Source organism: Chiloscyllium plagiosum, chromosome 1, assembly GCF_004010195.1.
Source record: "Chiloscyllium plagiosum isolate BGI_BamShark_2017 chromosome 1, ASM401019v2, whole genome shotgun sequence".
Classification (NCBI taxonomy): domain Eukaryota; kingdom Metazoa; phylum Chordata; class Chondrichthyes; order Orectolobiformes; family Hemiscylliidae; genus Chiloscyllium; species Chiloscyllium plagiosum.
The window spans coordinates 94,053,300-94,078,014 of record NC_057710.1 but is presented as its reverse complement, the minus strand read 5'-3'; the positions used below and the strand labels follow the sequence as shown (position 1 = coordinate 94,078,014).

Below are 24,715 nucleotides of genomic sequence, written 5' to 3'. Positions count from 1 at the left end.
GAGATGGCCAACAAATGCCAACACTTGCTAGTGACATTGAGAGAATTCAAAAGAAACATCTTTAGCCATTGAGTAGTTGAAGTGAATAGTATAGATGTATTTTAAGTGGTAACTATACAAGCAAATGAGGGAGAAGGGAATAGTTTATGAAGATACATTTACATGAGAGAAAACTGCAGGGAAGATGCTAGTGGAATCTAATCACACACATGGATTAAATGGGCCAAATGGCTTGCCATGAATGCTAACTTATGTAATTTATCCAGTTTGTACTAGCACGTTGCCATTCTCTTGTTTCAAAAGAAAATGTATATATTTTTCTTATAAAAGCTAAGGGAATTTCTGCCATCATTTATTCCAATAAAATTAACTTCTGTCATGTTCTGCAAGGACTGCACATTTGTTTTTGGCCGCTGTTCCTTTTTGCTCTCTGTTCAGGTAAGGTTTAACACCAGTTGTTAAAAACACTTCATTGGTCCTAATTATGAGACGAGAGAGGTTTAAAATGAATAGAGCATGTTCTGTTGGAATGAACAAATGTTACTATCTTCCCTCATTTGGATGGTACACAGAGAATGCACAATGGTGATAAAATATTTAATCATTTGTATCACTTTACCTATTACTAATATAAAGGCAGCTATGATGTAATGTTATGCATTATTAAAGTAAGACTCTATGAGGATTAGTGCTGACTTGTTGCCCTTCACACTCTTAAATTTTGATGGTACTGCAATATATATGAAATATCTACGTACATATGTAAGAAGGTTTCATATTCAATTTGAACAGGCTGCAGAAGGATTTTTGTGAAAAGACAATGTGAAATTCACTCTCCAATGGAGAAAACTAGACTCATCGGCTTAGTGAAGACAGACGGGGAGCGACAACAGAAAAAAGTCAGGTTTCGAGTATCTTCTGCAAACAGTGGACGAGTGCTGAAAGAAGTGTATACCGATGGAAACCTGGTGAACTCCCAAGTGTCAGAATGTGCCAGCAATTCTGAGACAGAGCAATGCAGTAGCCACAGCGAAGTGAATGGATATAATGGGCAGCATTTCGCTTTGGAAACTGATGGCAGTGAAAGTGAATGTGATGACTTGCTTCTGTTGGCAAATGCCACCAAAGACAGAGGAATCTTTAGAAAGAGAATTAATATCTTAAGTAAAAATGGTACAGTGAGAGGGGTCAAACATAAAGTCAGTGCTGGGCAAGCACTTTTCGGTAATTTATCAAATGGTGCTGTTCAGGTATGTCAAAAATATAAAGATTTTCCCAATGAGCATTCCATTTCTTGTAATGGTAATTAACATGGCGAGCTTCTGATTTTTCTTCATATTTGCTGTATCAAAATATCTGCTGTCATGCAATAGTGTTTCAGAAGTCTGAAAATCAATATGAAAATTGAGGTGATGTTCACATCTTATTCAAATTTTAAATTAAATTTGAATTGCAGTTATCCGGTGGCCCTATTATAATTAAGTACATTGGATTTTTGTTTGCAATTTGCTTCTCCCCACAATGCTTGTGTTTGGTAGGAATCTAATTTTATTCACAATGATGTGCATAAATAGATGACTCTCACCGCAGTTTGGATGATCTTGTTTATTTCTTGTTGCAGCAAACAATGATGCAACATTGTCAAAGGTCCTCTGTTGCCAGTCCATAGTCTTGACCATGCAGGTATTAAGAAAGTTAATGTTGGCAACTGATGCACTTGTGAATTTCCACTTAATGAATTATGTAAAGGTTGACATTTATATCCTTTCCTTTGTAAGTAGACTGTACATTTTCAATTGCAATAACTTAGTTTCTTATGGTCTGAAAGTACTCATTATACTAAATTGTCTGACCACATCTGATCACATCTTTAATATTTTATTCATCTGGATAGGCCTTTGTGAGCTGTAGGATTAATATAAGTCAGGCCGGCCTAGGATGAAATTCACTTTCCGAAGTTAAATTTAATAAAAGGCTTCTTTTATTTCATAAACATGACCTTTGATTCTTTAATTTCAAATTTGTATGAACCCACTTTGTAAATGTGCCTTGTAATTATTTCCCAGTTTGCTTTGCATCATAGCTCCTCTGTCAAAATGCAAACATCTGAAATATGTTATCCCTTACTAAGTACTTTCCATCATTTATAGCCTCATTACGTATGTGTAGCACATTCCTTCTGTTTCATTTGGGCATTTTGTTAGATGTACAGACCAGGGATACTATATGAAAGGTTTAAGCTGAATTCCTGAATAATGTCCAGCCTTATAACTTGTGAGCATGACATAGGTACACTGGGTGGTGTAAAACATTACATTGAATTATGTAGGTTTAACAGTGTACCGCATCTTGTCAATGCATGTGTTTATGTTGGACATGACCCTCATAATATCTGCCTTCATCTCATCCTATTAGCATATCTTTTTATTCTTTTCACTCCTATCTATTTATCTGGTTTCTCTTCACATGCTTTATACTTCTATGTTATTCATCTCAACTATGGTGGGAATTCCATATGCTCACCATTATTTGTTTTAATTCCCTTCCACGAGAAGTAACCCTAAGTCTGCACTTTTCATGGTTTCATTAACTAGATTTGCTACTTTAAATTATTGTGTCACTCTTACTTTTCAAGGTGCTTCCTTCTTCCTCCTACAAACACAATTAAACTCAGTCCTTAAGTATAATATTGCTTCCAGATAGCAATTCATGAATGGTGACCATGAAGCTGCCAGTCTTACCGTCACTACAGCAAAAGCATCAGCAGATGACTTTAAATCTGAGATGAACAATTTCTTTGACTTAAATTCTATGGACCCTTTTAACACTTTGTTTGTAACTGCTACTATTTTTTGCTCAAGAATGACTCTTGAATATTTTCGTGTTTATCCTCTTGTTGAACAATGTAGACTTAATTTGTTAATATCTTTATTTCCTTAATACTAATTGCATTATGTTACATGTCCCAGTGTTGAATTTTATTTGCAATATATCTGCCCACTGGCAAACTCGTCAGAGATGTGTTTGAATATTTGTATTTTCTGGGTACTTTCTGCTTTTGGCTATAAAATTGTATATTCTGTTGTATAAATGCTCCTCTTGAAGATTATTTGAAAGTAATGTGATCAACAATGGTCTATTAATTCTTGCCATTTATGTTTATTGGAATACTATTGTTAATCACTATCTGTTGCTATGTATTGTTTAGTCAGTTATCCAATTTGACCCAAAAATGTACCATCTCATGAATGACTTTCTCAACAGTCAACTGAAGAACAGGAACATTCAGTGTACTCTCTGGTGATGAAGAACATATCAGATTGTCAAATCACAGGATGCACTTTATAGAGTTATGGATTACCATCCCAGACCAAAAAGTCTGTCAGCACTGCACTGACCTGTAGTAGTAAATTTTGGGCATTCTGCCCATGTCAGGAAGGAGATCCTAGGCAATAGAGAGCTGCTAGCTGATTAGTTCAGTCACAGCAGGGCCAGAATTGAGTAGTGACCACAGCAAGGATGACCAGCAATCCATGAAGCAGAAGATAGCTCTGGATTTCCAATTTCAGGGATTTTGCTTGGGCCCGTTTGACAGACTGCAGTGCATGAAGAAAGTAAGGTGCGAGTGGTGAGGGTTGAGGCAACAGAGCACAGGATGTAAACAGGGGTAAACAGCAACATGAGCTACCAGATAAATTCTGAGGAGTGAGGTCAGTTGGAGTGGGACTGAGGACTGTCAGAGCTTCGGCAATGGGAATGGAGCTAAATCCAGAGGCAGAGTTCCGGAGGTGACATCACAATGTAAAAAGTGATGTAAGCTTAGCTGCTTAGGAACCAGGTTGACAGACTAAGTGAGTAGTGCTTGGGGAGAGTTAGAGTATAAAGTACTGACTTTTGTCATTTGTAGTTTGTTAGGAACTGAGTGTAAGAGTGAGAAATTTGATTTTTGTGTGCAGTGGGTAATGCTGTGTAATTGGTTCCTAGATTATTGTCTGTAGTTGGAAAGGATCACAATGACAGGAGAACTCAGTCCCGTGGAATGGTCTTCCTACAATATGTCGGAAATCAGGAACATTTCCAGTCTCCATGGTAACCAATGTATGCAGGATGGATGTTCAGCTGCAGGTTCTGATGGATCTCATGGATCCGGGATGGACTCATTAAGGAGCATCCATAATGCTGAGGATAGCACATTTGGTGAATTGGTCACACCACCAGTAAGGGCGACACAAACACAGAAGAATTGGGTGACCACCAGGAAGTCCAGTAAGTGTGGATAGGCAGTGCAGGAGTCCACTGTGTCCATTACCTTCTCAGACAAATTACCATTTTAAATACTGTTGGCCTCTCAGGGGAAGGCAGCAGCAGCAGCCAGATCAGCGGCACCACAAATGACTCTGTTGTACAGATGGGGGGGCCAAAGTGTAGGTGAGCAATAATGATGTAGGACTCTATAGTCAGGGGCATAGACAGGCATTTCTGTGGCTGCAAGCAAGACTCCAGGACTGTGTGTTAACTTCCTGGTGCCAAGGTCAAGGGTGTCTCTAAGGAGGCACAGTATATTCTGAACTGGGAGGGTGAGCAGCCCCATATTGGTTCTAATGACATAGGAAGAAAGAGAGTTGAGGTCCTGCAAAGGGAATTTAGGGAGTGAGGGGGTAGGAAGTTGAAAAGCAGGACCACTAGGGTTGTAATCTTGGGATTATTCCCTGTGCCACATGCTAGTTAGGGCAGAAATAAGATGATAGTACAGTTGTAAGTGTGGCTAAAGAACTGGGGTAGAAGGGAGGGATTCAGCAATCTGGATCATTAGAATCAATTCCAGGTCAGGTGGGACTTGTACAAGAAGGATAGAGGAGCGCCAATACACTGGCAGGAAGGTTTACTAGTGCCACTCGGGAGGGTTTAAACTAGTGTGGCAGGTGGGTGGGAACTAGAGCAGTATGTCAGCCTGTGAAGTGTTTGAAGAGAAGAGAGATATTCAGTCAAATAAGTCTAACAAGGAAGAACAGGCAGGGCCAGGTTAATAAACATAGTGGAACTAGTGGCCTGAAGCAAATTCATTTTAAAGCAAGGAGTATAACAGATAAAGCAGATAAGCGTAGAGCCTGGATTAGTACATGGGATTATGATGTAGAAGCCATTACAGAAACTTAGTTGAGAGAAGGGTAGGACTGGCAGCTCAACATTTCAGCGTTTAGTTGTTTCAGACGAGAAAGAGAGGGATGTAAAAGTGGGGGAGGAGTTTCATTACTAATTTTGGAAAACAGCTGCACTAAGAGAGGACATCTTGGATGGTTTATCCAGTAAACCATTATGGGTAGAACTCAGGATTAAGAAAGGTGCAATCGTTATAATGGGGTTACACTATAAACCTCCAAAAAGCCAGCAGGAGATAGAGAAATAGATATGTTAGCGGTTCATGCAAAATGTAAAATAAAAAAACAAGGTTGTGCTAGTGGGTGATTTTAATTTCCCCAATATTGACTGGGACTTCCGTAGGACTAAGGATTTGGATAGGGCTGAATTTGTGAGGTTCATGCGGGAGAGTTTCCTGAAACAATTTGGAGATCATCCAACTGGGAAAGGGACTGTATTAGACCTTGTATTGGGAAATGAATCTGGCCAGGGGATCAAATTTTCAGTGGGGGAGTATTCTGGGGACAGTGATCATATTTCTGTAAGCTTTAAGATTGTCATGGAAAAGGATAAGACTGGTCTTCGGGTGAAATTGCTAAATTGTGCGAAGGCTAATTCCAACAGTATTAGGCAGGAACTGGATATGAAATTGGACTGGGGGCAGCTGTTTGAAGATAAATCAACATCTGACATGTGGGCCAGTTGATCAGAGTTCAGGACCAGCATGTTCATGTGAGGATGAAGGATAAGGATGACAAGATGCAGGAACCTTGGATGACAACAGATATTGAACTTCCAGTCAAAAAGAAAAAGGAAAATTTGTAAGATTTACAAAACAGATATCAAACAAAGCCCTTGAGGTGTATAAAGGAAGCAGAAAAGAATTTAAACAAGAAATTACAAGGTCTAGAAGGAGCTATGAAATGTCATTGCCATTTGAGATTAAGGAGAATCCCTAGGCATTTTACATGGACATTAGGAGCAAGAGGGTAACTAGAGAAAAGGTCATCCACTCATTTCAAAGGAGGCAATTTTTGAGTGGAGCCAGAGGAAGTGGGTGAGGTCTATAATGAGTACTTCACATTGGTATTCACCAAGAAGAAGGACATGGATGATGATTAGTCTAGAGAGGGGTTGTTTTGATATTCTAAGGCATATCGATAATAAGGAAGGGGAGGTTTTGGGTGTCTTGAAATACATTAAGGTAGACAAGTCTCCAGGGCTTTATTGGATCTATCCCAGGATACTGAGGGAGGCAAGGGAGGAGATTACTGGAGCCTTGACAGAAATCTTTTTATCCTTTTTAGATATAGGTGAGGTCCCTGAAGACTGGAGAATAACAAATGTTGTTCCTATAATAAAGTTGGGCAACAGTAATTATCACCATATGCTTTCTTAACAACCCTGTTCATTTGGGTGGCCATTTTAAGGGATCTATGTACCTGCACCCCAAGATCCCTCAGTTCCTCCACACTGCCAAGAATCCTATCCTTAATCCTGTACTCAGCTTTCAAATTCGACCTTCCAAAATGCATCACCTCGCATTTATCCAGGTTGAACTCCATCTGCCACCTCTCAGCTCATTGCTGCATCTTGTCAATGTTCCGCTGCAGCCTACAACAGCCCTCTAAACTGTCAATGACATCTCTAACCTTTGTGTCGTCTGCAAACTTGCTGACCCATCCTTCAATCCCCTCATTCAAGTCATTAATAAAAATTACAAACAGTAGAGGCCAAAGGACAGAGCCCTGTGGAACACCACTCACCACTGACTTCCAGGCAGAATATTTTCCTTCTACTATCACTCGCTGTCTTCTGTTCGCCAGCCAATTCTGTATCCAGACAGCTAAGTTCCCCTGTATCCCATTCCTCCTGACGTTCTGAATGAGACTACCATGGGGAACCTTATCAAATGCCTTGCAGTGGAGAAGGAGAGGATTAGGCAAAATGGGAGGATATTTAATTGGGGAAGAGGAAACTATGATGCGATTAGACATGAGTTAGGAAGCATGGACTGGGAGCAATTGTTCCATGGTAAAGGCACTATAGACATAGAACATAGAAAAATACAGCACAGTACAGGCCCTTTGGCCCTCGATGTTGCGCCGATCCAAGCCCACCGAACCCACACTAGCCCACTATCCTCCATATGCCTATCCAATGCCCATTTAAATGCCCATAAAGAGGGAGAGTCCACCACTGCTACTGGCAGGGCATTCCATGAACTCACGACTCGCTGAGTAAAGAATCTACCCCTAACATCTGTCCTATACCTACCACCCCTTAATTTAAAGCTATGCCCCCTCGTAATAGCTGACTCCATACGTGGAAAAAGGTTCTCATGGTCAACCCTATCTAAACCCCTAATCATCTTGTACACCTCTATCAAGTCACCCCTAAACCTTCTTTTCTCCAATGAAAACAGCCCCAAGTGCCTCAGCCTTTCCTCATACGATCTTCCTACCATACCAGGCAACATCCTGGTAAACCTCCTCTGCACCCGTTCCAGTGCCTCCACATCCTTCCTATAGTATGGCGACCAAAACTGCACACAATACTCCAGATGTGGCCGCACCAGAGTCTTATACAACTGCAACATGACCTCAGCGCTCCGGAACTCAACTCCTCTACCAATAAAAGCCAGTACGCCATATACCTTCTTCACCGCACTATTTACCTGGGTGGCAACTTTCAGAGATCTGTGTACATGGACACCAAGATCCCTCTGCTCATCCACACTACCAAGTATCCGACCATTAGCCTAGTACCCCGTCTTTTTGTTACTCTTACCAAAGTGAATCACCTCACACTTACCTACATTGAACTCCATTTGCCACCTTTCTGCCCAGCACTGCAGGAGGGGGCACGAGAAAGGCTTGGCAGAACGGATTAGGGAGAACACAAAGGCATTTTACACTTATGTAAAGAATAAGAGAATGGTCAAAGAAAGAGTAGGGCTGATCAGGGATAGCATAAAGAACTTGTGTGTGGAGTCTGAGGAGGTAGGGGAAGCCCTAAATGAGTTTTTTGCTTCTGTCTTTACGAAAGAAACAAACTTTGTAGTGAATGAAATCTTTGAAGAGGGGGTGTGCATGCTGGAATGGATAGAGATAGAGGAAGCTGATGTGCTGAAAATTTTGTCAAACATTAAGATTGACAAGTCGCCAGGCCCGGACCAGATTTGTCCTCGGCTGTTTTGGGAAATGAGAAATGCAATTGCTTCGCCACTTGCGAAGATCTTTGCATCCTCGCTCTCCACTGGAATCGCACCTGAGGACTGGAGAGAGGCAAATGTAATTCCTCTCTTCAAAAAAGGAAATAGGGAAATCCCCGGCAATTACAGACCAGTAAGGCTCACGTCTGTTGTCTGCAAGGTGTTAGAAAGGATTCTGAGGGATAGGATTTATGACCATCTGGAAAAGCATGGCTTGATTAAATGCAGTCAACACGGCTTTGTGAGGGGCAGGTCATGCCTCACAAATCTTATTGAGTTCTTTGAGGATGTGAGTATATAAATTAATGAGAGGCATAGATAGGGTCAATAGTTGGAGTCTTTCTCCCAGGGTAGAAATGTAAAATACCAGGGGCATTGGTTTAAGGTGAGAGGAGGAAAGTTTAAAGGAGATATGCAGGGACAATTTTTTACACAGAAGGTAGTAAGTGCCCGAAATGAGCTGCTAGGGAAGTGGTAGAAGTAGATATATTAGCAACGTTGCAGAAGCTTTTAGACAGACAGACATGCAGGGAATAGACAGATATGGACCATGTGTAGGCAGATGGGATTAGTATAGCACCATGGTTAGCACAAGCATGATGGGCTGAAGGGCTGAAGGGCCTATTCCTGTTCTATGAGTTGCCTCGATGGGCGCAGCAGATTTCTAAAGGATTAATCGATTTTCCTGTCCAGTGAAATGGATGTTTCCCAAATTGCCACTGCTTTCCCCTTCATATGGAAAATTGTATTGCAGAGAGAATGAAAACTTTAAGTGGCTATTATTTGTGCAGTTAAGGACTTATGGTTGGGATGGCTTTTAGATGCTTTATTTGATTTAACTTAATACGGGAGACAGCTTGAAATGGTCTGGAAGCTGGGGCAGGTCACTTACTTTATGAACTCTCTCACCTGGCATGATGGTTTATTAGTTCTCATCACTCACTAGATTAATTACATCATCAAATTAAAATATCTCAGGCATAGCATTAATTTCATGTGCAAAAACATAACTTCCTGTAAAGAAAGTTAATGTCAGAGTTTGGAATTGTAAACATCCATGTGACAATACTTTATGGGAAAAGCCTACCTAAACTTGTAAATATATATGATGAAAAATGTAAATATCTTGCCATTTGATTATGGAAAATTGGCAAATAGACATTGCACCATGTGGTTTGTTAATGAACCCATTTAATCTGTTTGTGGAAAGCACGTCCAAAGTATAGTTTCAGTAAAATATTTGTTTTAGGAAATTTTACTGCACGCTCTCAGAATCAAAAATGTGGTCTGTGTCTGCATATATTTAGCTCACTGCATTCAACAATATGTGCTTTGTGAATGTGCAGCTTGCAATCAGCATTGACAAAGGCTGAAACGTTGGAGCATGTGATCCTTTAACATTTGAAGAGCTGAAACTTCTGTTGCTTTTTCCAGAAAACAATTGAGAGAGTCTGGAGTTTCAAAAAAGTCAGTCACTAATTCATGATGGTATTAACAAAATGGCTTACTCACAGACAGGAAACACCTAGAGTAGGTTTCTGTCAGCGTAATGTTCCTTTATAAACTGAGTGGGAACAAGGTGACCTCAGTGCACTCTCCATAACCTCTCCCATGTGCTATAAGCTGGTTGCTGGGGTATCCTGCTGACTCATTAATACGCTGGGACACATCAGGCACTGTTGGTAGTGTTTCAATGGGTAGAAATGGATAGTTTGGTCCTTAAAGGCAGCAGCACCATTAAAGGGGCAGGGACACAAAAGCCATGAGAGAAAACTGGACTTTGTTGTTTTTTTACCAATATATATCATGATTATTGGTCATATTTTTAAAAGTTAATCTATTATGGTGTTATTTGAATATCAATAACCTTCACAATAATTTTCTTCATCCATGAATGTGTTCATGCTATCGTCCTAAAGATGGGATGTTGGCAAGGGCATGCCAAGCAACAGCCCTAGCGCCCCTGCACTCTGCCTTATACTGGTGGGTCAAGGTCAGCATTCTGTAAAGAGCAGGAGATGGAGAAGTAGGGAAAAAAAAGGGGAGTGTGTGAAGAATGATGTTAAGGGAATAATAGCTGGTTTGATTGTGAGATTCTCAAGCACGGAAGTCACTCCTAATCTATGAAAGTTTTGCGTGCCTTTATTAGCTGAGGTATAGAATTTGAGAGCAAGGATGTGTAGCTGGAACTGTACAAAACTGTATGACAATAGCTAGAGATTTGTGCGTAGTTGTGGAATCCACATTATCAGATGGATGTGACTGTAATGGAGGTTATGCCGAGAAGATTTATCAGGATGTTGCCTGGCCTAGAGAATTTTAGTTATGAAAAGAGATTGGATAGACTGGGATTGTTTTCCTTGGAGCAGAGGGGAGACATGATTGAGATGTACAAAATTATGAGGGGCATAAATAGGATAGACATGGAGGAACTTTTCCCCTTGGTGGTGGGACAAATCACCAGGGGCATGGATGTAAGGTAAGGGGCAGAAGGCTTAGAGTGACATGAGGAAGGATTTCTCAGTCAGAGGGTAGTGGGGGTCTGAACACACTGCCTGTAAGGATGCTAAAGGCTGAAAACTTCATAATATTTAAGAAATACTGATGATGGCAGCTTTTACAGGAGCTGGTGCAGAGTTTTTAAAAAATAATTTCTGGAATGCGAGAGTCACTGTCTGGCCAGCATTTATTGCCCATCCCTCGTTGCCCTTGAGAAGATGATAGTGAGCTGCCTTCTTGAACTGCTGCAGTCCATGTTCTGTAGGTGACCCATAAAGACCTTAGGGAGGGAATTCAAGGATTTTGACCCAGCAACAGTGAAGGAATAGTGATATATTTCTAAGTCAGGATGGTGAGTGGCTTGGATGGATACTTGCAGATGGTGGTTCTCCCATCATCTTCCAGATTGAAGTGGTTGTGAGTTTAGAAGGTGCTGCCTGAGCATCTTTGGTAAATTTCTGCAGTGCATCTTGTACATGTATTCACTGCTGCTGTGTTGCTGGAGTTGCACTCATCCAGGAAAGTGAGGAGTATTCCATCACACTCCTGACTTGTGCCATGTGGATAGTGGATAGGCTTTGGTTTAAATTTTAATCAGGTGGGTTGGCTGTCAAGTTCGAGGACTGTGTATGTGAGAGATCATCATTGATGTAACATTGCAAGAACCTCACCAGAAAGTGGCCTGAACTTAACTTGTTAGTAATGATTCAAAGTGAATTTCTATTTCTCATGTCATATCTATATAGAAAATGTTAGTTTGATGCACACATTTTCAATATCTGTGCCCCCTGAGCTTCCATGTGTCATGTGAAAATGTCATGTAAGTGATAAATTAACTGGATAAATACGTCTACATATGTTGGACATCCTCTATTGGCATAGGCACAAGTGACACTGGATGAACCACATCTCATTCATGCATCTTTTTTCTAGTTTGCACCATTGATGTTGGAAACACACAGTTATTTAATTTTCACAGCAACATATCATTTGCACAGTTCATTACCTGCTGTTGAAGATGATTAATTTCCTCATCCACTTAGTCTTGAGAATAGTCTTATGTCATTCTTTAAAAATAAAATATGGTATCATAACTTCAGCAGCATCAGCCTAAATTTTTAACTTCCTGACTCTGGAAAGTAAAAGGCATTTCAAATGTGGCAGATAGAAAAGAGCTCAAGCAGAGATAGCATTATGAAGGCAGGTTAATGGTAAAGCAATGTGCCGGAACCATGATATTAATTCATATTCTTGTAATTTCATATTATGCACTTAGGTTATTAAAAAGCCAGACAACTAAAAATATCTACACATCCTGTTTTAAGATGTCAAAATGTCTGATTAGAATAAAAATATGGCCCTTGAGATGCTGTTTCCCAAATTTCTAATGCAAGTGCTCTGTAATAGGATGTTCAAAATGCTGAACATGCAATCTTGAATAGCTTGAAGGTGACTTTGTAGACAGGTCTACAGAAACTCTGAAAACCCACTGGTGTAAGGAGGTTGGTATAAGTCCCAGGGAGCTATATGTCTGTGGCCTCCTGCTAATACCACCAAACTTGTGGGGATTGGGATAGTCCTTGCTTTGCACAGTCACTGTCTGCTGTACTGAAGTGCACCAAGCATACCTGTCACACTCAGGAAGCTGCAAAATGCATACAAGGAGTACCATTTTCAGAAGTGCATTGTGCGGTCCTGCAATGGATGGAATTCTGGTTCCCCAGAAAAACAACCTTTTTGTGAAAGGCAGCTGGAGGATTTATCTCTTGCGATGTGAATTGCAAATGCCTCTCTCCAGATCCCCCTCGAGGTTTCAACTCTTCTGCTTTACCCTGATGGTAATTTTTATGGGACCGGATTTTCAAAGCCAGAAAGCATTCAGGTATTTTCTGAAATGGGACTACTCCTCAAACTGCACTGTTGGTCTACCCACACCAGGTGGACTGAAATAGTTCAAAAACACACATCATCACTCAGTTGAGATGGGCGATAAATGCTGGGCTAGCCAGCAATGAAATGTACCATGAAAGAATTAAAAAAAAACCTTGATTTAGAAATAAAAAATAATATTTTATTGATGTTTAATTGGCATAACACTTGCATTCAAAAGAATTTGTTTAAAAATGCGACGGTGAGAGTCAAACAATTTTAGTTCATCTTTGCAGAGTATTAAGTATTATGTCATCTGTTAAAATAGCTAATTAATTCTTAAATAAATCTACTTGTCCAGGAGTAGCAGTGGCGATCTTTAATCTTATAATGTGATGGTTATGTGGTGGCGGTCATAGTAATGCTTAAACATTACCTGATGTAGCTCATGAGTACTATTCTGCCATGATCATCTATGTATCTGCAGCAGAGGAGGACAGTGGACTGAGAAGCTCCTTGATTCTCTGGTATCAGTTTTCCATAAGCCTTTTCTCTTGGCCAGATGAGCTTTTCATTTCTCTCACTTCTTCCAATGCCCCTCCAGGCACTCAGTCTCCAGAGCCCATGGCTGTCATCAATTATCTCCCAGTTTTAGTAGGAACATCCACCATGATCATATCTGCTTGCTGGTTTCCTGATAACAGAGGAATGGACATTCAGGAGGTTGTGACCTATTGATTAGTTAACTGAATAGGAAGGTCTTTGGGTATGTGGCAATTATCCAACTGATGAATGCAGTTGAGCCAGTGCAGATATCATCCGTGCTGCAATCAGTGTATGCTGATGAAATTAGCATACACCAGCACCTCTGAATTGATGACTGTTTCCTATCAAGTAAAGTCACAAATACATCTATAACAGTAAATATGGAAATTCATCAATCTTTAATTCTGTAAGTAACATTAGTACCTCATAACTTCCAGGAAATGACCATCTCCAACAAGAGAGAATTTCAACATCATGATTTTATATTCAGCAGTATCACCTTATTATATCTGCCAATACCAACATACTGGGAGTTATCATTGACCTGAAACTGAAATGAACCAGCCATATATATGCAATGGTTGTAAGAACAGTTCAGAGGCTGGGTATCTTGTGGCAAGTATTTCACCTTCTGTTATTCTAAATCTTGTCCACCATTTACGTTTATGATGAGGAGGATTGAATATAAAATGTAGAGGTTATGACTCAGTTATAGCAGTGAGAAAACATCTGAAGCATTGTCGAGCCCACTCCTATTCCTGAAAGGAGGTGATGGGTTGGAAGAGGCTTACAGAAGGTTTCCCAGACTAATACTTGGAATGGATGAGTTTTCTTAAAAAGAAAAATTGTTAAGGTTAGATATGAATCTGCTGGAGTTTAGAAAATGAAAGGTGACTTAACTGAAACATATAAGATCTTGAGGAATCGTGACAGGGTAGAATGGAAAGAATTTTTCTTCTTCAGTTTCAGAAGTAGGGATCACTGTTTAAAGGTAAGAAATCATCCATTTAAAACAGAGATAAGCCAAAAAAAATCAATAAAGGTGAGTTTTTGGAATTAACGCTGAAAAGGCAGTGGGAGCAGGTTATTGATATGCAAGGTGGTGAAAGCTTATTGAAGGTAGATGGGACTGTGGAGTTTTGGTTGTGATTAGATTAGTCATGAATTTTTATGAATGATGGAGCAGACTCAACAGGCTGAAGGTCTGACTCCTGCATTTTGTTTGTATGCTCTTATAAGGCACAATGTAATGGAATAGTTTCTACTTGCCTGGATAGGTGCAGCTCCAACAACACTCAAGAAAGTCAACATCATTTGAGGAAAAGGCAGCCCACTTGATTAGAACCCAAACATCTACCTTCAACACCCCTTCCCTTCACCACAGGTGCACAGGGCAGCTATAAACGCTACCATAAGTTGCATTGCAGTAACTTACCCAGCCTCTCCAACTGCACCTTCCAAGCACATGTTATCTTCCATTTAAAAGGAATAGGGCAATAGATATTTAGGAACACCATCAATTGCGAGTTACGCTCCATGTCACACCATTCTGACTTGAAATTATAATGCCTTTCTTTCAGTGTTGCTGGGTCAAGATCCTGGCACACCCTCGCTAACAGCATTGTGTGTGCTTCAACATCTCAAGGAATACAACATGTTTAAGAAGACAGCTCACCTCTGTCTTCTGAAGGCCAATTAGTGATGGTCAATAAATATTGGCCTAGTCAGTGATGATGACATTCCATGAATAAATAAAAATCTGATTTTAAATAACTGAAAATTTCTTTCAAAAATAGCTTGCTGAACCATATACTAGTTAGTTTAGTGTTCAGAAGCTAATTTCTCATTTGTTGGTTAATTGATGTTCCGAAACCATTTCCTCAGTAAATTAAAACAAAATTGTATTTCAAAGCTTGCATATAAGTGTCTAAACCAGAAAATATAGTTCATTTTTAAAGGCCTACAAATGAATGCAGTTAGCAGAAATTTGCATAGTTGTATTGACTAGTTTCTAGAGGGATACGTTCAAAATATCGTGGAAAAAAATCACAGAAATATGTTTGTGCTTGATATATCATCTGCTTAAAATTCAGGAATACTATGTTGGTTTTGGTGATTTTGGGTAAGTTAAGCTTTATAGACTGCACAACACATTGCAGAAACTCCAGACATAATTAAACTAATACAACACAGTATTGTGAGATTAATGCATAACTGAAGGTTGAATCTGTTGGATGAACATTGAAGTGATTTTTCAGATCCCATGACAGTATTTGAAGTATAACCCAAGAAGTGCTGATGGTGTCCTGGCCAATCAACCAATGTTACTGGAACTGGTTACCTGGGCTTTTATCTTATTGTTGTGGGTAGAATTTAGTGCACGGTTTGGCTGCTGCATTCATCTACCTTACATTATTTATCACTCTCCAAAGCAATCTAACTTTATTTTATACTCTCACATGTATTTGGACAGATAAGAAGCCTATAAATATCTACGCAATCTCAATCTTAAGTTATTGAAACATTTGATAAAACCAATCTGCCCACTGATTTTTTAATCCATTAAGATGTCCTGCAGATGTTATAAGTGTTTTCCTATTTTTTAAACTTTCCTTTCACGACCCTAAACCTTTGCTGTATTGCCATGATGTAGTCGGTGTGAGTATTTAGGGTTTGTTTTCATTGCTTTACTAAATATTGCAGAACTATCTCTTTATAATGAGACCTTGAACAAGCAAAATCATTTTATTATTTAATGCTCTGACATAGAAGTCCAATTTTGACCTGGTGTCTGAATTAGGTCAAAACCTGATGTGTGCTGAATGTGGCATTCCTGAGGCACATTGAGAGCCCCCTACTCCCCATAACAATGAAGATCTTGGAGCTGTGACACAGTTTTACTTTTACATATTCAAAATACTTTGCTGGGCATCTCCATATTGGAATGGTCTCATGTTTCCCCAGTTACAGCTCCAGCACCTATCTTTCTCAATGGGATCTGCCATCAGCCACAGACTTGGGAGCTCTCAATGGTTTTCCCATTTGTGGAGTTCACCTACAGTTCTTAACTGGGTTGGGCACCTAAAGATAATCACTGAGAATGTCGGGTGAGTGGATGGACCTTGAACATCAGCACCTGGAAATCTTTTAGGCTGGCATTATAAAAATGAAGGTGATAGAATTCTGTGCTATGTGTGGGCTGGTTAATAGACTATGCACCTTTAACATGATCTCTGCAGCTTGAATTCAGTTGATTTGGCATTTTCCTGCAACATTCTATTTTCTTAGTTTATTGTCTCATTGTCAAGCCTGATGAATGACAAAGTCAGCTAACACTCTGGCCTCTTATGAGCCAAATAAAATTTCACCTACTTTATTTCTAATACAAAGTAACTCATCTTTATTCAATTAAAACATTCTTTGCCACTGATAAATTGAGTTGCAAATCCTGCTGAGATCTTTCTGTAAGATCTTGACTGTTTTTGTTTGAGTTCAGTATTCACTCTTATTTGATGTCCACACTGAACCTGCTTCTTGCTTAAGATAGGATAATTCCTATCTTCCTATCCAGGAATAAGATAATTCCTGAAGAAGGGCTCATGCCCGAAACATCGATTCTCCTGTTCCTTGGATGCTGCCTGACCTGCTGTGCTTTTCCAGCAACACATTTTCAGCTCTTGCTTAAGATATCCTGTCAATTTTACATGTTGGGTCCAGCAAGCAGCTCTGGAGCACTCCACTTAACACCTCCATCTTTGAAAGATACCATGATGATAAACCTTTGATAACACGATGGGAAAACTTTGCATACGAATTTCCTCATAGTCCAGAGGAAATCATACATATTTCACTTTCACCAACGGTTAGCCTGAAATATTTACTCCCTCAATTTGTGGAATTACTTACTTACTTGGTGACATGCTACAAAATGAGTTGTTTATATAGTTTATGTTAGCTGTCTGGCTAAATATCGAAGGAACAGATGGTGAGTCCCATGGTGGTTTTGTTTCACCCGTCCTTTCACCAGTTGCTTGTAGGACACAATGTGAGATAGTGGAATAATCTAATCATTTACTGCAACTATGTCTCTCCAAGGGAGAGGGTCCAAATTGGTGTTGTGGTTTTGATTTTTTCTGTCTCATTGTGAGAAATTACAATTCTAGTAATATTTAAATAGATATTTGTTGGTTACAATTTCAACTGTTCTGATTAGTTGACAGTTGTATGTCTTAGCTGTTTTGTATCCAGATCACTGATTTTCTTGTTTGTAACATCTAGTCAATCTCAGAAGCACGTGTAGTGTGTCAAAATTCACAGCAGACACGAAGGTGAATGATAGAGCAAAGTGTGCAGGGGTCACAAAGTCTGCAGAGGGATACAATACATTAAGTGAGTGGGCAAGGGTCAGGCAGATGGAGTACAATGTTGCTAAATGTGAGGTTATCAATTTTGGTAGGAATAACAGTAAAATGGATGATTATTAAATGGTGAAAAATTGCAGCATGCTGGTATGCTGAAGGACCTTGTCCTTGTTCATAAATCACACAAGGTTGGTTTTTCGGTGCAGCACGTAATTAAGAAGGCAAATGAAATATTGTCCTTTGTTGCTAGAGAAATGGAGTTTTAAAATAGGGAGGTTATGCTGCAGCTGCTGAGGCCATACCTACAGTACTGTGTACAGGTTTGGTCTCCTTACTTGAGAAAGGATGTACTGGCACTAGAGGGAGTGCAGAAGAGGTTCACTAGGTTAATTCTGGAGCTGAGAGAGTTGGTTTATGAGGAGAGATTGAATAGACTGGGATTATACTGATTGGAATTGAGAAGAATGAGGGGGGATCTTATCAAAATATAAAATTATGAAGGGAATAGATAGGATAGAAGCAGGGATGTTGTTTGCACTGACAAGTGGAACTAGAACTGGAGAGGCATAGACTCAAAATAAAGGAGAGCAGACTTGGGACTGGTTGAGGAGGAACTTCTTCTCCCAAAGAACTGTGAATTTGTGCAATTCCCTGCCCAGTGAAGCACTTGAAGCTATCTCATTGCATGTTATTAAGGCCAAGATAAATTTTTGATCAGTAAAGGAATGAAGAGTTATGGTAAGTGGGCAGGTAAGTGAATCCACAAATAGATCAATCATGATCTTATTGAATTGTGGAGGAGGCTCAACGGGCCAGATGGCCTACACCTTCTCCTATTTCTTATGTTCTTATGTTCAGGAAGGTTAATAGCATATGGCAGTATTCTTTTTCTGAAAATGAATGTTCCATTCTGGTGGAGGGGAAGCAGCAGCAATATTTGGGTGCATAAGGAATGGTTGTTACAAGGATGCCAGAAAAAAAGAAAAAGATGTCAAAGGTCATTGTCCTAATGTGAACATGTAAAACCAGAATTAATGTCTAAGGAAATGTTCTGCTCCAGGTAGGGCTGTTCACGTTTCAGTGTCGCCTCTTAAGGCTGCAGCACCTTGATTATTCCACACTCTCTTCGGTTGTATACAAGCTTGCCCCGTCAGAAAACTGAGGTTAGTGTGTGCCTTTAAAGTGGTTATGGTGGGGTTTTAGGCAGATTAGTACCCTGCATTCCGTGCATACTGAGCAAAAGAAGCAAGTGTGCACAAGGAGACATTGTTGGCAAAAGTGTAAGCATTATGCAGGATGAAAGAAATGTACAGAAAATTGTTTGCACTGCTTCTGAGTTGAGTACCAGGTAGCCATGATGAGGAGGTGCAGGTGTTGGGCCGGGGTGGACAAAGTTAAAGATCACACACCAGGTTATAGTCCACCAGGTTTGTTTGGAAGTACTAGCTTTCAGAGTGCTGCTCCTTCATCAGGTAGCTAGTGGGGCAGGATCATAAAACACAGAATTTATAACATAAGGTCATTATGTCATGCAACTGATATGATATATTGAACAAACCTAGATTGCTGTCAAGACTTTCATCTTTCAGGACAACATCGATCACAACACCGTGAAATCCTGCCATGGCAACCACTGCAAGACGTGTCAGAGTGTCGACACAGATACAACCATTACACGTGGGGACACCACCCACCATGTGTGTAGTAGATACTCATGTGACTCAGCTAATGTTGTCTATCTCATATGTTGCAGGCAATGATGCCCCAAGGTAAAGTACATTGGCGAGACTAAGCAGATGTTATGACAATGGATGAACAGACACCGCACAACAATCACCAGACAGAGGTGTTCCCTCCCAAGCTGGGAGCACTTTAGTGGTCAGGAACATTCGGCCTCGGACCTTTGGGTAACAGCCCTCCAAGGTGGATTTTCGGATATAAAATAATGCAGAGTGGCTGAGCACAGGTTGATAGCCAAGTTCAATACCCATGAGGATGGCCACAGCCAGGAACTGGGGTTCATGTTACACAACAGGTGACCCCACTACACTATACACTCTCTCACACACACATATCTTTACATACTCATGCAGACCCTCTCTCATACACACATGCTCTCTCAGATACACCCACATATACCCCCCAAACTCACACCCACGCACACACACTATTACATGCTTATACACCGTCACGTTCAAGCACACACTATACCAAGCATGCACGTACATACCCAATACACATTCCCCACCCCAAACACACACACAAACAATTTCTCACTCTCTCTCTCTCCCTCTCCATGTCCCTCTCCCCCTCTCCCTTTTCATCTCTCCTCCTCTTCTCTCTCTCTCTCTCCCTTACATGCATGTGCACACACACACCAATAAGCCTTTGGGATGAATTTGCATTTGCAGAATTGTATTTGCAGATACATTCCATTTTGCTTAAAAAGCACACAATCTGCAGGCAGTCAATCCATGTGACATTTTATAAATTCCTACTTTGGAAGTAGAACCAGTCTGACTCAAGGTTGGAAAACAGACAGACTCTAACCTCACACCTTTAATGCATTGTCTCAGCTGAGATAGCACCTTCTTTTTTATAAAACCTTAAGTTATCTCGGGAATGCGACTTGAAAGAAATTCTGGGAATTGCATATTAATGAATCGAAATCTATAACCCCTTTCTAAGAGATGAATGACTTAACAGCAATCTAGGTTTATTCAATATATTGTATCAGTTGCATGACACTATGATCTTTAACTATAAATTCTGTGTCTTATGATTCTGTTGCATTAGCGACCTGATGAAGGAGCAGTGCTTCGAAAGCTTGTACTTCCCAATAAAGCTATTAAACTATAACATGGTGTTGTGTAAATTTAAACATGCTACCAGGTAAGCAGAGAGACGTGTATGGAAGTAGCCTATGTGTTTTGAGGAATGACTCATACGGTGCTGAGCAATGGATAGCGTGTTTAAGGAGTTGGTGAGTTGTATGAGCACGCAATGCCAACCATTGCTAACATATGAACATAAAATAAAAGCAAAACACTGCTGATGCTGGAAATTTGAAATAACACAGTTAGTCCTGGAGAAAAGCAATAGGTCTGACAGCATCTGTGGAAAGAGAAACAGAGTTAATGTTCGGAGTCCAATACGTCCAAAGCTGATGTTTTTTTCTATACTTGACAGGAGGGTAGGAGGAGTGAATGAAAAGGTTGGTGTGGTTGTCCAGAGCAAAAGACAGGGAGAGTGCTAATGGCGCCGTAGGATGATGAAGTGTAAAATAGGTCTAAATGATTGATGTGAAAAGGACAATAAGAGCAAAGCCAGATACAAAAGAAAGGTCACAGCTGGGAGGGTAGTGAAAATGAAGGTCAGAAGTCATGCTTGGAAGTTGTTGAATTAAGTGTTAGGTCCCAGAGGCTGCACAGTGGCTAAGGGGAAAATGATACATTGTTTCGCCAGCTTGTGCTGAGCTTTGCTGAAACACCTGGACTGATATATTAGCATGGGGGTGAGGTGGTCTATTGAAATGGAAGACAAATGGAAAGTCAGGATTATTTTTAGGGAGAGAGTGGAGGTGTTCTGCTAAGTTATTACCAATTCAGCATTTGGTCTCACAAATCAGAGAACACACTGTGAGCAGCAAATACTACAGACTGCAAGGAAAACTAACATTTCACTTGATTTAATTTGATTTAAACATGCACCAAGTATTGTGAAAAGTACACTGCTTCACCTGGAAGTTATGTTTAGGACCTTGGAAAGGGAGGGGAGAGGAGGTGACCGGATAAGTGTTACACCTTCTGTGATTGCATGGGAAGGTGTTATATAGAGATCTAAGATGGTTAGGAACAATGGAGCAGTGGACAAGAATGTCACTTGAGACCAATACCTTCTGGACAATGTCATTACACTGTTGTAGGCTGTAACTCCTGTTTATTCTCCCAGTATATGTTCTGGTATAGTAACAGTTGATCCAGTATCTAGCTTAAAAATGATTGGATTTCCATTGACAAAAATTGCTAAAAATGAATTGGTTAGATTACTTGTGGAATACATTGAACACTTCTCCTATTGCACCTTGCCATTGAATTCTCAGAATGGACCTTTGGTGTTTTTGGTAGAAGCACTGTGGAGCTTGGTTTTAGTACCAGTAGTAGGCCCTCTACTCCATACAACATAAGCTCAATGGCCTCATAGAGTTTGATTTTAGTCATCAGCTTAATGCTAATTTGTTCCCAGGCGCAATCTTAATGTCAGCCAAAGGTAGAATATGCTTTCTGAGCACTGATGGCTTTTAAGGAACATATTACCAAAATATGAGAAATTTTCTACAACTTGGAGATGGTTGCCATTAATGGCATCTCGCTTCACAGGATGTTGTAGTGCCGGCTGAAGCACAATCTTGGCCTTGGAGATGCTGACTTGGAGATCAAATTTATTGGTGGCACATAAGGTTTTGTTTGCTGTAGTCTAGATGTCTTCCTGGTTGTGGCAGCTAGTGCCTCTGTCAGATTGATGGAAGCATGCAGTCTGAGGAATGAGAAGATCTTCGCTAAACAAATTTCAGTGTTGATGTCGGCAGGTAAGTCAATGGCTGCCTTAATGTATTGCAGCAAACAATAAATTGAGGAGTTATGGATTCATTATGCATTTTAACCTTATTCTACAAAGGTATTGGACATCTCACATATGTCCAACCATGCCATCATGAAAGTAGGTGCAGGACTTTGACAAAGTTGGTCTGACATCCAGTCTGAAGGACAAGAGCCAATGACCAGGTCAATTCAAACAGTTAAAAGCTTTAACTAGATCTACAAATTACGTATGTCAATCAAGCTTCTTGAATCCTTTGTAAACATCTGAAAGTACACAATAGCAAATTTGTGGATTTCAAAAATGTGTATTCTGAAGTTAATTTTGAAGAAGTGCAATATAAATAACTTTTATAACAAAGGGAGGACTTAGGGACCAGGTAACAGTATCATCGATAAGATAGCTACAAAACAGTAAACTGAAAATATGAAACTTGTCAGACTGACAGAAAGTGGAAGTGGTGCTTCCAGTGATCCATGTTAGTGCCATTTTTATTATATAAAAATTACTTTACTAAGAGCTATTTCAAAATGGTGTTGCGCAAAGCATATCAATTTTTCCAGAGCAGACAATGTCACTGGCTATTACCCGCTGTGCTTCCTCATTTATATCATTGAAGGTTCCCATGTGAGGTGCACAGGTAATGGCCAGCAGCATAGTCTGCCCTTGGAGAAGAAACATGTCTAACCAAATGAATTGTTCACCCATGGTGTCAACATTTACCAGTAATATTAAATTGGATACAATAATCATAATTAAAGTGAAATCTTGCACCAGAATACTGGAAGATGTAAAAAGACTTGCAAATTGGGACAAAACATTTGTAAATGATATTCAGTAAAGTGAGCCATGAGGTGGTTCAGGGGAAGGTAGGAAATCAAATAGCAGTATGCTATTCAGCCTGTGAGCCTGCTCCGTCAATCAACTAGATTGTGGCTGATCTTCTAATTCAATACCTGGCAGGGGAGATACCAGGATCAAGTGTGGAGCTTCGAGTCATCAGAGTTCGTGGAGATCATTGCTGGATCGTGATTGGAGGTTGGAAGATCGTTTGGTTGTGCTGACCTGCTCTTGGTGGATCTTCATGCTGGCTTCAGCCTAACGCCAATTCAGGGACCAGCCAACCTCGGAGCTATGGCCTCAGCAACAGCCGGCAGCCCAGGCCAGGGCATTCGCAACACAGTCCAAGTGACTGTGAAGAAAGTGGAGGATTGTACACCTGTCGATCGGACGGTGTTTGTTGAGAAGATTTTGCTGGAGTGCTGCGGATTGATGCAGCAGACGTAGTACTGCCTGCAAGGATTTCCCTTCAGGACCTTCAGGAGTGTGAAGCAGCGCTAGCAGCTCCTGAAGGTCTTCAAGGAGAAGGAAGGGGAGCCTCTGTTCTCCATCTTGTCAGCGGTCCCGTTGTGTGTGCTTCCTGCACAGAGGAGTCGGGTGGTTATGATTCATATGTACAATCCTCACGTCCCAGCAGCTGACGTCCTGACCTTCCTGAGAAGGTACGTCCAGGTTGAGGGAGAAAGCACCGATGTGGTTGACCCTTTCGAGATCTGGACAAGCAAACGGCAGGTCAGGGTAACCCTGAGGGTCGATGCCAGTGGGAACATCCTCCACCCACCCTGCAGCTTTGCAATCAGAGGGAGCCCACGTATGCAGGGCAGCCGAAAGTGTGCCAAACCTGTGAGAGGTCAGGCCACATGGCGGCAGACTGTAAGGTCACCATTTGTTGGAACTACAAGCAGGAGGGTCACCCAATCAAGGAATGCAAAGAGGCCAAGAACTGCAATCTGTGTGGAGAGGTGGGCCACATGTACAGGGCCTGCCCAAGACAAGGGCCACCACCTACGCACAGATGGCTGGAAGTGGCAATGTGAGCCATGGACCGCAAAAGGCCAGCAAGGTACCACTAACCAGCAGGGTAACGGTGTCTGGGGGCACCCACAAAGATGGAGCAGAACAGATGGCAGCCAGCGGGGAGGTGCAGCAGCCAATCCAAGCTCCCACAGGACAGACAGAGGAAATGGAGGAGGAGCAAACCAAGGAGGCAGAGGAGTGGATTCCTGTAAAAAACAGGAAGAGGAAACCTGGCCAGGCGCCCAAAGCCACCCAGCAAAGGGAGAAATGACACCTGCACGAGGAGGATACAACCAGCTCTTCAGATGGTGAGACGGGCGTAAGGAGGATCGGCACCAGAGCAAGAGACAGAGTGCCGCGGGGAGAAAGGAGGGCAGCACCCCCCAAACAGGAAATGATGAACCCTTTGAGGGGGTTGGTAGAGACTACTCCCCACCCGGTGAGAACATGGAGATACCCACCGCCCCACAGCTCCAGGTAACTGGGAGCAGCGATCCTCTGACAGCCCCCCTGTCAGACAGAGAACGGGACTGTGCGAACCCTGGTCCCGACCCGAAGACACCAGAGCAGGGAAATGTCTGCAGCGTGGAGCCAGACAGCTACCTCAGCCCTGCGAGGGTCCAGCAGTTCG

The 24,715-nt window shown here is 41.1% G+C and overlaps 1 protein-coding gene across 1 annotated transcript in view; it reads left to right on the top strand.

The window, feature by feature from the left end:
* The first annotated feature begins 836 nt into the window (after positions 1-836).
* The window catches only part of grxcr1a (glutaredoxin and cysteine rich domain containing 1 a), a 95,675-nt gene continuing 71,796 nt past the window's right edge, over positions 837-24,715 (top strand). The window contains exon 1 of the mRNA XM_043692026.1: positions 837-1,250. Within this exon, the coding sequence (XP_043547961.1) occupies positions 840-1,250 (411 nt within the window). The 5' untranslated portion in view covers positions 837-839. The remainder of the gene's footprint in view (positions 1,251-24,715) is intronic.